This window comes from Nilaparvata lugens, chromosome 10 (assembly GCF_014356525.2).
Source record: "Nilaparvata lugens isolate BPH chromosome 10, ASM1435652v1, whole genome shotgun sequence".
Lineage (NCBI taxonomy): Eukaryota > Metazoa > Arthropoda > Insecta > Hemiptera > Delphacidae > Nilaparvata > Nilaparvata lugens.
Genome location: NC_052513.1, coordinates 36,516,582 through 36,531,538, shown reverse-complemented (window position 1 = coordinate 36,531,538; position 14,957 = coordinate 36,516,582). Strand labels below are relative to the sequence as shown.

General features: G+C 31.0%; 1 protein-coding gene across 1 annotated transcript in view; it reads left to right on the top strand.

Moving 5' to 3' along the window:
* Positions 1–14,957, top strand: part of LOC111044463 (serine/arginine repetitive matrix protein 2) — a 151,482-nt gene that overhangs the window by 6,508 nt on the left and 130,017 nt on the right. The window contains exons 2-3 of the mRNA XM_039436784.1: positions 1,175–1,339; positions 2,871–3,174. Of these exons, the coding sequence (XP_039292718.1) occupies positions 1,175–1,339; positions 2,871–3,174 (469 nt within the window). The remainder of the gene's footprint in view (positions 1–1,174; positions 1,340–2,870; positions 3,175–14,957) is intronic.

Below are 14,957 nucleotides of genomic sequence, written 5' to 3'. Positions count from 1 at the left end.
TTTGACATTAATTTTCATGGTAAAAGTGATTATTTCTAACTTCTTTCAATGCTTTTGAGCATTCTTCAATTGATGATGTAATGAGCCACTCCTGAAATGTGAATGATAAGCCAAATTTGGTTGAATATGGCTATGCCATTGATAAATTAACTACATTCTTGAATAACTATTAAAACATGTACAACTCACACTGTAAATGGTATTTGCTGCAACAATTTTACTAAACTATTAATGCAATTTCAATTTGATTTAAAAATTTACCGAAATTAAAATCTTAGAATTTTAATTTTAAATCTAAGAAGTTCATTTTATACTTGAAAGACATTTCACCAACTAATTTTCTAAAACTTTGAGTTGAAAATATGCCTGTATAATAAAGTAGAATGTGATCCGATTATTGCACCTGAATGACTAACTTGCTAATTTGAATATAGCTTTTTTCAATTTAAGACAATATTCTAATTTGATTAAGTTTATTAGAATTGGAACAAACATAATTTATTACAACTCTTTCAAAGTACTGTCTTGCACTTGAAACAATGATACTAGGTAGTTAAAAAAAATATTCTATATTTCCATTTTTTTATTAGTTGAATTCTCCAAAATAATACATTACTGTGATTCAAAAGAATGCATATATTCATAATAATTCATAATAATACATTACAAACTTTCTGATTCTAATCAAAGTAATAATCGAAAATATTAAGTAGAACAGTATTCTAGTGGATTACATGAAGATATATTTGACACATAATAAACATATCTTCTACACTGTTTCTCCTACTTCTCTACGTAATCAATTATTACTTCCTTATTCCTTTACAATAATTGCATATGACTACTCCAATGATATAACATTTTCATGTACATATTATAATAATTTTCCATACCGTACTTCCTTTATTTCTGCTTTTTAGTTTATTCACCTCTTTTACATTCATCTGCCAAATTTCATAAGTTTTACATGTTCAACAGATTAAAATAAATAATGGAAGTTTGTAAAATATTAACTAAATGTGGAAGTTATTTTAAATCAAATAATTCAACCAAAAATATGATTATTTGATCAAATTATTATCAAAATAATAATTGTTGTTATGATTATTTATAGATGAAACCAGTGTTTTATGATTCTATTTTTCTACAAATAATAATTTTTGTCAATTTGCAGTTGGAAAAAGCAGTCGGATATGAAACTCGCCGCCGTATTCGAGCTCAAATTCGCATCGTCAAGAAAATGATTGAAGATGGTGAACTGCAGGTGACGTCATCAACATCAACTAGAACAACAACCACCAGCAAAACAACCAGATCTACTAAATCGCCTGTAAAAGAGGTGAGATTTGAAAATTGGCAGATTTGACTCAAATTCAAATTAGCCAGATCAGCTTATATGGCGATATGTGGTTGAAAAGATAGGGATAGAAAAATGTAAAAGTGTATTTGATCAGGGTAGAAGTTTTGAGTTCTATTTAAATCTTGGTAAGTTGAATTTTTGTTTCCCATGATCGGATAATATTATATAAATAAATACAGAGTCTTCCAGTAACTTATTCACACCATTAACAGAGATGCTGAGATATTTTTACATATAAAAAAGAAGTAAAGAGATGTTGTCAGTTCCAAATAACTTAGGTTGTAGTAGAGTTTCTAAATCGATGTAGATCTGACAAAATAATAATAACAATAATAAATAAATTCTTCCAATTGATACATTACACATAATCATAAATTATGAACAGTGGAGTAGATATATCACAACAACAATATTGTAACTAATTTACATCAATAGAAGAATAAATAATTTCCAGTACCCCGAGGACTAAAAGTCCTGTTTGGGGCACCATCATATTTTTAATTAAGAAAAAGATAAGCAATGCATTATTTTGCCGAGTCGGAACTTGCATAATATGACAGCAGGGTAAGGAATAATTTTAGTTTAGATAATACATGTATATTAACATTTTAAATCCACTTTCCCTCATTTGAAAAGAATAACAAATAATCGATGCACATTCCAAGCAATTAGCAGACTTATAAATTTCCGTCCATAAATTATCAACATTATACGAAAACAACTCATGTATCTTGAATATCTTGAAGATACTCATGTATCTTCACACAATTTCCAAGGGAGAAAGAAGACATTCATTCATTGAAACCCGCAAATTCATTTCTATTCTACTCTCCACATAATAAACTCTCCACATATTTTGTAATAGAAGCCAAGCTTTTACTTCATTTTTAAAATGTTTTCTATTATCGATTTGCTTCAATTCTACCGGCAAGTTGTTGAATGTTCGGGGGGCTACTACATACAAGTAAAATCTTCGGAATATTATCCTTATAAAATAATAAAATAATTATATAAGAATAAAATCTCCTTATTTTACCTTTACTTGAGTTATTTGGATTTCTATCTTGAAGTGTGATGCATTAAAGATGAATAATTATTCAGTCAGAAAACTGTTCTATGAAAGTTTGTGATGCTTATATCATTATTATATCAGTGTTGGTATCAATAATATTTATTTATTCATAGACGATAGATACAATCCAGGTGTAAACAACAGGCATTTGCCCAAAAACGCTTTCAGCCTTAATTCAAAATAAACCGTCCAGAAGTTATGTAGAGTTCATGATTTGATTTACACACAATTTTAAGTCCAAGAAAAATGTTATAAATGTTAGTGATTCAAAATTATTCTATCACTCAAATAATCTATCATTTGACTACAGATTTGGAATTTCCAAACTCAACAAAATGTTGATGTTGCATGTGAATCAGGATGTGTTTGCTAATATTCAGTATTCCATGTATCATCATTCACTTTCTTATATATATTTTTACTTCAATCATTTTTCAGTTGGAATCGAAACCTCAAACAAAGCCAGTAGACAAGAAGCCAGAGACCAAGAAACCTGTCGAACAACGACCAGCCACCCCCGTGCAGAGACCAGCGTCTCCGACAAAGCACAAAGTTGAAGTTTCATCCCTAAAGTCCACCTTCGAAAAGTCCACCTACGAACCCTCCTCAAAGTCCACCTTCGAGCAGAAGGGTGCCGAAACAACGCGCGCCCCAAGTCCCACCAAACCTCAAGACCAACAGACTGTTACCAGGACGGAGACGGTGAAGAAGACAACTCGAGTCGAAACTTCTTCTACAAATGGTAATTTTTCAATTTTTCATTGTCCAAAAATTTTCAAATGACTCTTCATAAAGTAGACTCCATATTGCGGAGTGAAACTCTATCCAAAAACCAAATAATGGTTCTCATGGTAACTAATTATTTCAATTTTTAATTCTCAAACTGAAATCTTGAGATTATGGTATTGACAAACTGAACCTTCAAATGACTCATCATAAGAAAATTGCACATTGCGGAGTTAACAAATTTCTTGTCAAATGAATGAACTAAAATGTTTAATAAATTTGACTCTGTATTCAGAGAGGTTGAGATTTGTAACAAATGGTGTGTGAACATAGGTCTTAAAGAGTTTCTTTTGGAGAATTTCTATTTTTCCCCTATTCATATTAAATATCATAGGTATCGCTATTATATCATTGTATATTTTCTATAATTATTATTTGATTGTATGGTACGAGATTTTGTGGTATCTCTCCATAATTGAGAGAATATGACGTAGATATTGTCAATACTACTATATTTGTTAAAAATCAATTTAAATTACCGTACAGAACCAGGTTTAATGACAACACCTGCCACAACAGTTTAGCTGAAGATGCTGCAGGTATTGCCATTAAACATGGTTCTGTAATTTAAATTAATTCTGAACAAATACGACAGTGGTATTAACAACAACGTCTTATTCTTCCAATTTCATTCACATTTTTAGTGTTCATAGGGCAGTAGCTTATCACGATATCACACGATATACAACTCAACTGGCGTTCTACAAGGAAAAAATCAATTCAATTTTATTTTTATTTATTCAATAAAAATACATAGCAATACATAAATTTGGTTATAATGTTATGTTAGTAGAACCCGTATAGACTATAATAATAGTATGTGTGCGGGAGCTGTAAGTCTACCAACTAGATTAGCAAATTTTTCTTTTTGTGTAGTTGAGAAGTTGATATTGTGGTAATTATTCATATTGAATGAAAAAGACTAAGAAATTGTCAAAAACCACAGATTTATTGATACTTAGAAAATTTTTTTTCAATAGATTACTATTGATACTTTCTAAGTATCAATAAATCTGTGGTTTTTGACAATTTCTTAGTCTTTTTCATTCAATAGGTTAGCAAAGTTTCATTTCAAGCAGCATTTTAGAGATGGTGCACAGTTCCTAGCATTAATACAGTCTCTACAAAGCAGTAAATATTGTGTCTGAAAAACTGAATGTGATTTTTCAAATAGATACCAATTATTGTAGCTATTAACGATTCAGTTGATAATAAATAAAATTAATAAATAATAACTCAATAATTTGAGAATCACACAGACTCAATGTGAGTTCCCCATTACCACAGTTTCATAGGAAATTTATGCTCAGTTCTATAGCTTTATCTTTATAGCTTCTAATAACGAATTCCATTGGGGCTACTTGATTTGTTAGTTAGAGAATATCCCATAAATTTTTTACATGAAAATTAAAAAAAAAGGTACTATGGGATTAGTTTTATAGTTCCTTACTACCAAAACAATAAATATATGCACAAAAATTAAACAAAAGTGTCAATGGCTCTTCATATGAGTTGAATTTTACGAATATATTGAACCTATTCATCATAATTATTGTTCCTTTACATATACTTTAAGGTTTTCTTCATGCATTTGAGTTCATATCAATACAGAGAGATAAAATAATTGAGAGGAAAGGGGAGACGAAATTGAATAATATCGACATCTTGAATAGATAAAACTTTGAAATACTCGAAATAAGTTAACAGAGAAAAATATTTTTTATAAGAGACATTCCCACACAAAAATAGTACTCATCAAGTAAGTTGGTAGTCTCATAATATATTTAGGGCTTAGGTAGTACGGTATAGTCAAGTTAACTTATTTTAAATAATATCTCGCAGAGGATCAATTAAAATATTATAATAATTATTTTATCCTATTTTTAGATTCATAAATTTCTCTAGCTAGCTTCCCACAATTTGTATTTGCATAATTATTTAGATCGATTATCTTCTTCCAAGATGCTTAAAATCTTTGAAATGTATGCTCTATGCGCATTGTGAATGTGTATAAGTGCATTCCACTTGTGAATGAAACTGTATTATACTTTATCATACTTTTATTGTACTTTTATATTCGTTTCATATGAACATTATTATATATTCATTTTATATGATCTAATTGTACTACATTCTCACTTGTATCAGTATTCTCCTCTCAGCATTTGAATTTTTTTAATTCTTTAGAACATTGATATTGAGAACCAGCATTTCACTATCTTGTAGTATCGCAGTACCTATTTCTTTTCTTTCTAATTACTCTAATTATTGAAACCTCAATAATGCAATCCAGTATGTGTGGAAGAAAAAGTGTAACTGGCTTTGTAGTGTTGTCCAATCGTTATTTGAACCTTGTCTGATAATTTAAATGTTTCTTTTTCCAGGTAAGCTCTGCAATCCTTTACATTATAGTTCTTCTTTGGTAAGTTTTTCATACTTTCTTCTTTTACTCTGTAACAGTTGAATGAGATTACATTTCGCAAGCTGGATAAAATTCCAAAATATTGGAACTCTATCAAGATAGTACAGTATTTCATATGTGACTCTGTTATGAATGGTCTTCCAAATGATTATTCAATAACATTTTATTGATTACGTTCACAAGCCATAGATTTATTTATTTTTAGTACTACTTCCGTATATTGAAAGATCTGAAGAAAAAATCTGGTGTGGCGCACTCACACAACTTTCCTTGCCGTTATGAAAATTGATCACCTGACGCTAGTGTTCCCGCGCATCTCAAGTCTACTTTTCAAAGATTTGAGTCAGCTGGTGACAGGGCAATAACGCTGAAGACACACGAGGTGTGCTATCTCTTAATAGTGAATCGTTTAATAGAATCAACAGTTGCCAACAGTTTGCAATTGGATAATCCTTTTTTCTCGAATTTCGAGCTTATTTTTAATTTTAGGTAAAATGTTACTGAACATTAGTTGTAGAGATTCTCATGCTGAATCTTTTCCACTCAATTTTTTTTGTTTAAATTGTATCTGAAGCCTGATAATTGAGAATCTAGAATCAAACTTTGCATAGATGGGGGGAGCTCCTGAAACTTTTACAGATATGGGACTTGTGGCAGTTGATAGAGCTTATCGATGACTATTTCAGGTATAACTTTAATCAAAATCGTTGGAGCCGTTTTCGAGAAAATCGCGAAAAACCCTGTTTTTGACAACATTTTTGCCATGTTAGCCGCCATCTTGAAACGCATTTGATCGAAATTGTTCGTGTCGGATCCTTATATTGTAAGAGCCTTACGTTCCAAATTTCAAGTCATTCCATTTGGGAGATGAGATATCGTGTACACAGACGCACATACACTCATACACACACACATACAGACCAATACCCAAAAACCACTTTTTTGGACTCAGGGGACCTTGAAACGTATAGAAATTTAGAAATTGGGGTACCTCAATTTTTTTCGGAAAGCAATACTTTCCTTACCTATGGTAATAGGGCAAGGAAAGTAAAAATACTATACTGTATTTTTTTTTTTTTGCTACAGTATTATAGTTTGGCATAACTGATTTGATTAGAACTTCTTCAGTCTCGAATTAAGTTCTCTTTCAGTATAGAAATTTGAATATTTCTGATAATGACTCTACTGATTCGTTGTTATCAACTTGAAAATAATTTCTATTTTTAATGAATTATTTCGAATATTTCTTGAAATTCCAACACACATTGTGAGTTATATTCTTCACATTGAATTTCTGACAAATAATAATGGAATACCAAATGAAAATAATGTATAAAACTTAGTCATTATGGTTAGTCATATTTCTATTTCATAGCTGGTATTATTGAAATTCCGATTAAATTATAAATTTTGAGAATTACAGATCTTCATTTTCAACTCAATTTCATTTTTAGATATTATTAAAATCTGGATGATCTTGGTTAGTGCATTTGAAATCTCCCTTTATCAATAAATACAAGATCCCTAAAATCTCCCTTTATTAAAAAATACAATATTATACTTAGCATCTTTACATTATGAATACGTGACTCTTCAACTATAGCTCTTCATCAATTTCGTTGAATAAATACCCTAATTAAATAATTGATTATAGTAATATTCTATTATGCAATCCAGTCTAATGTGAATATTTAACATTCTTCAGAAATAGATTCGTTGTTTAATTGAACATCTTGAATTTATATGGGACTAATAGTCAAACACGACTTGATAATAACATTCAATTCTTCTTCTTCCAGAAAGATGAATTAATCCAAATGTACCAATACAATTTATTCTAGTTTTCAGGTACATTGAATTAATCTTGATTTGGTTTTGTCGGTACAGTACTTTGAGAGAACATGAAGGCAGTAATATTTTTTAATGCTCTGGTAGGATATTTTCAAATAACAAAACATTATTTTCTGATAAAATTTCCAATGATTCGTCCCCAAAAAAGTTGAATCTTCTGATTGCTTTTTACTTATTACTATGAAAAAATAGGTACTTGTAAAGTAAATAATGTATGCAAAGTGAGCACGACAATAAATGCTTTTTTCAGAATTAGACCGCTTATTTAAATTTTATAAGGGTTTTCACTGACATTAATAACATTTCACATGATTCTATGATTCAAATATTTTAAAAGATCTAATCCCATTTTTTCGAAATTGGTTGTGTGATGTTTTGGTGTATGGAGGACTCATACTCCTTCATGCCAAGGAGGACTCATACTAAATTAGACCTATTTAAATTTGTTTACTACTTCTAGTAGTCAAACTTGATGCTTTTGAACGTATATTAAAAAAAATAAAATATTCATTGTTTAATGGCATGGAATAGTGTCATTGTTTCTTATATAATAGAATCTTTTCCCAATTGTCTCCGTCAGTCATCTTCAATTTATTTTTTTCTTCTTCAAATAATAATATTGGAGAATATAATAATATTTGCCAATGTAGGAAGGGTACTCAAACTTGTACTCAATATCTCACTTATCCATCAATTATTATGTATTTTCCATCTCCCTATTAATCATTTCTTTTTTAAAAGTAGTTGAGTTTGAGTTGATAGAGGCTCTTCTTAGAACGATAAAAATCAATTTTGATATAATAGGTAGTAGTTCTCCTGTAAATAAGATTTTGAAATATATTTGAAACAAATAATACTCTAATAGTAACAATTCAACAAACATATAATGGTTGAGGACTACTGAAATAGAGAAATTTCAAAGCAAATTTGCAAGCATTCAGTTCTGTTCAATTAGTTTCTCAAATAATGTAATTTCAATATTCATGAATTGGTTGTCCAACATTTAATTGTCAAAATTAGGGAGATTGACAGTTTTCTATCATGTTAATTCTCTCCCAATAGTTGACATGCTTTTGTGCTTGTGTAATTCTATAAGTGAATGAAGTTTATTTATTTATTCAATCATTTAGAATTACACAACTTACAGAAAAGTACCACAGGCTAAATCGCCCAAAACGGTTCCAATTCTAATTTATACAACAGTCCAAATGTAGTTAGGTTATGTATCACTTCAAAATTCTTCAATTTTCAATTCAAAACACATAATTCATCACTCACGAATAATGTTTAAATTAAAAAAAGTTTTAAATTGAATTAAAATAATTACAAATAGTTGTAACTTGAAATTCCAAACTTTGAAAAACTATTAAATTTTGAGACCGAAAAGACAAACACACTACCGTACTGTATTTGGAACTTATCACAGATTACAACAATTGATGTTTGTAAACCAAAGTTGAATAAAGTTGAATAAAAATCACAAATAATAACTTGAAGGGATTGTAGGCGACTTCTGCTATTTTTTGGAGAAATCCTGTATGCTTTCATGTTTCTCATAAATAAATAATACAAATGAGGAGACAGAGAGGAAAATAACAGTATAAGCAGATAAAGCCATAAATAGGCTTAGTAATTCATCATTAAAATGGTTGGTAACCTACAATATTAACTTTTTTGTAATAGTTTTCAATGAGTGTTTGCTACCCTATTTCTTTTATATTGTATTGTATTTTATAATATTTCACGATCACAGTGTAGTACAGTGGCGTATAGAATATCATTGGGGGGGGGGGGGGCAAGGTTAATGTTAGGTTCATTGATTTCAAGTAATATACTTCATGATACTTAATATCAGTTTTGCTTCTCATATTCAGAGGGTAATTTGCGCTGAACGCCCTTTCTACTTTACCGACAGACCGTCAAAAATTCAGATTACTGTATTTTTTTCTGTAATTACTGTACTGACTTTTCTTCATATTCATCATTTCGTGCCCCCCCCCCTGGTGTAGTACGATCATTGATGTATTGTATACAGTATTCCATTTCTATTTCAAGTAGCCTCACAAATTATAATTTCTAATCAAATACAATGCAAATATGAACGAAGGCACGGTCCAGCTATTTAAATATTTTCCTTCAGTTGTTGAGATAAAAGGACTTGTGTAATTCACGGTCATAGTTCTCTCTCTAGACTTTTTCCTTTATAATTTCACACATTACCCCCCAACCCACGCATCAGCTACAGTGATTCATCCTAATACAAAATAACTTTTCAAATCAACCGTCCACGATAAATATTGGTTAGTTCATCAGTTTCTCGCTGAAAAGTTATAATGGAGTTGCAATACATAGAGTTATAAGTTCTAATGAAGGCCATTGTCAGTGCCTGCCTGGCTGAGATAGTTTTTTATCGTTTTCTGTTGTCCAACAAAAAGCATCTATATAGTAATAGTGATAGCAATTGCTTCAGTCTTCTATAGCTAACAAGATGCCTCTATAGTAATAGTGATAACGATAGCCTCAGTCTAGCCACTGGTGATTATAGTAACTTATACACTGTCAGCTTCAGTTCAAAGCACTCTGAGGCATAGAACAGAGAGGTCAAAGACAGTCAGAAAACTCTGTAGATTCCTGGCTTAATCGTTTACCATGGAAAAATAGATAAAACAGTAGTAAGTAAGTTCTTTGTTATTACATAGCATCAGTAATATTAAACAAAGTACTCAACCACTGGAATCCTTTTAAGATAATTGTTAATGGAAATTACAATCATAACAAGAAAACCATTTACTGTTGGTTTTTGAATGACAGATATTATCCTCAATGAAAATTCAACTCAAATCCTGTTATTAGTTTGCAATTAGAATCCTGTCATCCTGTAAAACATGGGACCACAAAATTAAATATTAATGTCAGACAAATGGCGGGTCCCCAGGCAAGCCGCATTTGGTGGAATTCCCCCCCCTTCTCATTAAAATTTGCTATATTGTAAATTCGATAATGGTGGAAAACTGTAAAATAAATGATAGTGAATATTGACAGTAAATATTGTATTAACATTCAGTAACTGGTAACAATTCATTTATTCTTATTAATTTAGTTTTGAACAGAAAAATTAAAAACATATGCTATATTGTAAATTAGATAATGATGGAAAACTGTGGAATAAATTATAAAATGTTCATAGTTATTGTATTTAAGGGACTAACATTCAGTAACTGGTAACAATTCATTTATTCTTATTAATTTAGTTTTGAACAGAAAAATTAAAAACATATGCTATATTGTAAATTAGATAATGATGGAAAACTGTGGAATAAATGATAAAATGTTCATAGTTATTGTATTTAAGGGACTAACATTCAGTAACTGGTAACAATCCATTTATTCTTATTAATTTAGTTTAAAACAGAAAAATTGATCTCCCATGATAGGTTTATTTATAAAAATTATACTGAACAAAATAAATTTCAATTTTCCATTCATTGAACAGTTATTGTGCTTGCTCTATAATATAAAACTGTTCAACTGTATTGTTGAATCTGTTTAAGCCGTGTCCACACTGAACAAAATTTTCAACATACAAGTTCGGCAAACATGTTTGTTGAGGAGCTCAGGGACAAACATTTGAAATAGTTTGGACAATCATTGTTTGTCAAACAAAAATTACTGTTTTTCCAAACATTTTCAGTGTTCACAGCTGTAAAACATAAAACCTGTTCTTCCCACTTACAAATATTTTGTCTGGTGACGCGTCCACACTGGCCACGGGCAAACATTGTTTGTCAAACATAATAAAATTTGCCCAAACTTTTTCAACAAACATGTTTGTAGAACATTTGTTCAGTGTGGACACGGCTTTATTGTTGAACGAAATAGATATTCTAAATATATTGATAAATAGAACACATAAAAATGGCAGGATTCGAGCAGAAGTTTTCTGTGTGATAGCTTGTGATACTTTTGTAACCAAGCAACAAGGTCCTCATGGTAACAATCCATTTATTCTTATTAATTTAGTTTAAAACAGAAAAATTGATCTCCCATGATAGGTTTATTTATAAAAATTATACTGAACAAAATAAATTTCAATTTTCCATTCATTGAACAGTTATTGTGCTTGCTCTATAATATAAAACTGTTCAACTGTATTGTTGAATCTGTTTAAGCCGTGTCCACACTGAACAAAATTTTCAACATACAAGTTCGGCAAACATGTTTGTTGAGGAGCTCAGGGACAAACATTTGAAATAGTTTGGACAATCATTGTTTGTCAAACAAAAAATTACTGTTTTTCCAAACATTTTCAGTGTTCACAGCTGTAAAACATAAAACCTGTTCTTCCCACTTACAAATATTTTGTCTGGTGACGCGTCCACACTGGACACGGGCAAACATTGTTTGTCAAACATAATAAAATTTGCCCAAACTTTTTCAACAAACATGTTTGTCGAACATTTGTTCAGTGTGGACAAGGCTTTATTGTTGAACAAAATAGATATTCTAAATATATAGATAAATAGAACACATAAAAATGGCAGGATTCGAGCAGAAGTTTTCTGTGTAATAGCTTGTGATAATTTTGTAACCAAGCAACAAGGTCCTCATGGAAATAATGCGAGTTTTGGAGTTAGTTCTGAGTTGTAAGTTCTAAGGTCCGATTTCCGAGCACGGGATTCAGCTTAGTTCTAGACTTTAACCGGCTTTAAACTTTGGAGTCAGAAAATTGGCTTTCTGAGTCAGAGCGTGAATGAGTGGATTGGAGAATTACGAACTCAGTTACCGTAGGGTAATGGAAAAAGATGAGTGATGGAAGGACAATTCTAAGAACATTTCGTTACACCGGTACTGTTTTTATTATTTACCCTTCTTGACCTGTTCCAAATTTCTAGAGCTTACACAGACTTGCATTACATGCACAGTATAAGTAGGCCTACCTACAGTAACTATGTAACTGGTTATATAACTATAATAACTAGAAAGAAAAATAAAAATCCAGTACCCTTTTTGAATTATTTTATCACTCACAACATGTTTAAACATTGATGCCATTTTCAAGTGATATGAAGTCTTCAATGTTGGTATCAATGTTGAAACATGCTGTGAGTGATAAAATAATTCAAAAAGGGTACTGAGATTTTTATTTTTCTTTCTATTTTTATTACAAGTAGCCCTATACAGAAAAGAGATAACTATATAACTGTATTATTGGTTATATAGTTACTGTAGGCCTACCTCTAGTATGAACAAGGATTTGTGTAATTATAATATTAAAATTTCGCTTCATTAAATAAGCCTTTTTCTTCGAAAATTCTTGTACATTATAAGTTCTGGAAAGTCCCAAGTACGGGCGATGCTCTCTACTACCTACTAATTACTATTTAAAATAATTCAACCAAAAACTGTAAACCAAATTGATTTTTTTTTAAATTTGCTGTAGTTCAGACACTGTGTTACTTGTAAATATTTGAAAAACACTTACAAGTAACTTGTGTTACAAGTAACTTAGTGTCTGAACTACACTAAGTAGTGTTTCGTCATGGAAAGCAACATTAATTTTTTTAACAAAACCCATCGATAACTACAAACAGCTATCTAGAGAGGATCATTAGTGAGAGAAATCCTATCCTGATTAAAATTACTCTACTACAATTAAACTTTCAGACTGGTAAGTCATCTTCAACAAACCATAGGCTGTTGAAAAACTAGTCCTATAAAGAAGCATACCGTAACAAGTAGAGAGACGAAGATGGATGGGAGAAAGTTGGTGCTATTATTTATGGCAGGAGACTAATCCATAGCGTAATGCATTAACTGGTGCATATATGATATGATAAGCCTTTGTTAACACTTAACAGCAACTAAGTCTATGGGCTACAGTGCATAGTAATTGCTGGTAATTACAACGTTAACTGTAGTAGTGGATCTTTTCTCTTGGAGTTGTGATTTGTATTCGATAAAAACCTGTAGGATAATTATTATGGTTAAGATGAAACGAGGTGTTATCCGTGATATTTTAAAAGTAACTGATGTAGGTTTTGAAAATTTTTACCCTATGAGAAAACCTTTTCAAGCCATGTTTAAGAATTGGAGTAAAATTTTATTCGATAAAAATCTGTAAGAAAATTATTATGGTTGATAATCGATATGAAACGCTGTGTTTCTCGTGATATTTTGAATAAAGATCGTGTAGATTTTTTTGAAAATTCTTACCGTTCGGAAAAAACTTTTTCAAGTCATGTTCGAGGGTCGGAGTAAAATTGTGTAGGGGCTAGTGTACTACCTTGCCGTATTCGGAAAATTTTCAGTTTTTGCATACCGAACCTTGAGAAATTAAAATCACGATAGTCCATTTCTGACTTATTTATTATATTTCTAAAGGTTTACATCCATTTTATCAGTGTATTTCCTTTCTAAAACAATTGTTATTGAAAGAAAATCATTTACGTATTGTATTATAATTATTTATCTCTCTTGTCGATCTTTTGACTGTGGGTGACTCCTCACACTTCAAAACTATGGTTTCAAGATTACATGAAAGTGCCTTCCACCCTACCCCCTCATACAATTCAGGAAAAAAAATCAGCATCTATCCCTCCTCCTATACAAATTTCGTCAGTAGTCATTTTAAACACTGCTGACCCTTCCTAAGATTTGATTTTGTGATTTTAAGCCAAAAGTGACGAAACAAATAATTAACCACACAGCGGCTTCAGTACAGAGCACAAAAAGTACCTACTGATTAAATTATAATACAATTCATACTAGTAGTTCTGTGAACAGTAGACCTCGCGCTCAGTAAGTTACATTGACCTGTTGTTATGTTTTCTCAAAAATTAATAAATTATTTATCAATTTAAAATGTCTAGAAAAAATCCTAAATAAACATAGAGATTTCTGTCCTATCGTACTGTGACGTGTCGTCCCGGAATGTGAGTGTGAGCGCTGTTATCAGGTCTGGCTGCCGTCGATACGCCAATCCACCAACCCATCAGAGAGCATTCTGTGTTGTCGTGTTGGCGAAAAATCGGTGTGTTTAAATTAACAAAATAAACTATTATAATGCTGATTTCCTACAAACTTCATTTCTCACTTTTCATGATTTCAGAAATAGATTTCTTTTCAATAATATTTGTTGCAATTTTAAACATCAGATTAAAAAAGAAAAATGTAAAAAAAATGTTTTCTATCAACAACTCCAAACTCCAAACTAGAATCATGGCTTCAGCTTATGGAAAGACAAAGTTAGTAGACAACTGTCTACTAACGTTGATGGAAAGATACATTTTCAAGATGTTCGATGTTTTTGAACGGGTGGTATTATAGTCCACTAGACAGCTGATTTATGACGAATAATTCTATAGTCTGACTAGCCGTCAGGCTCGCTTCGCTCGCCATATCCACCTAGCCAGGGGGCTCCGCCCCCTGGACCCCCGACTGGATCGTCCAAGAATGAGATCAGCAGG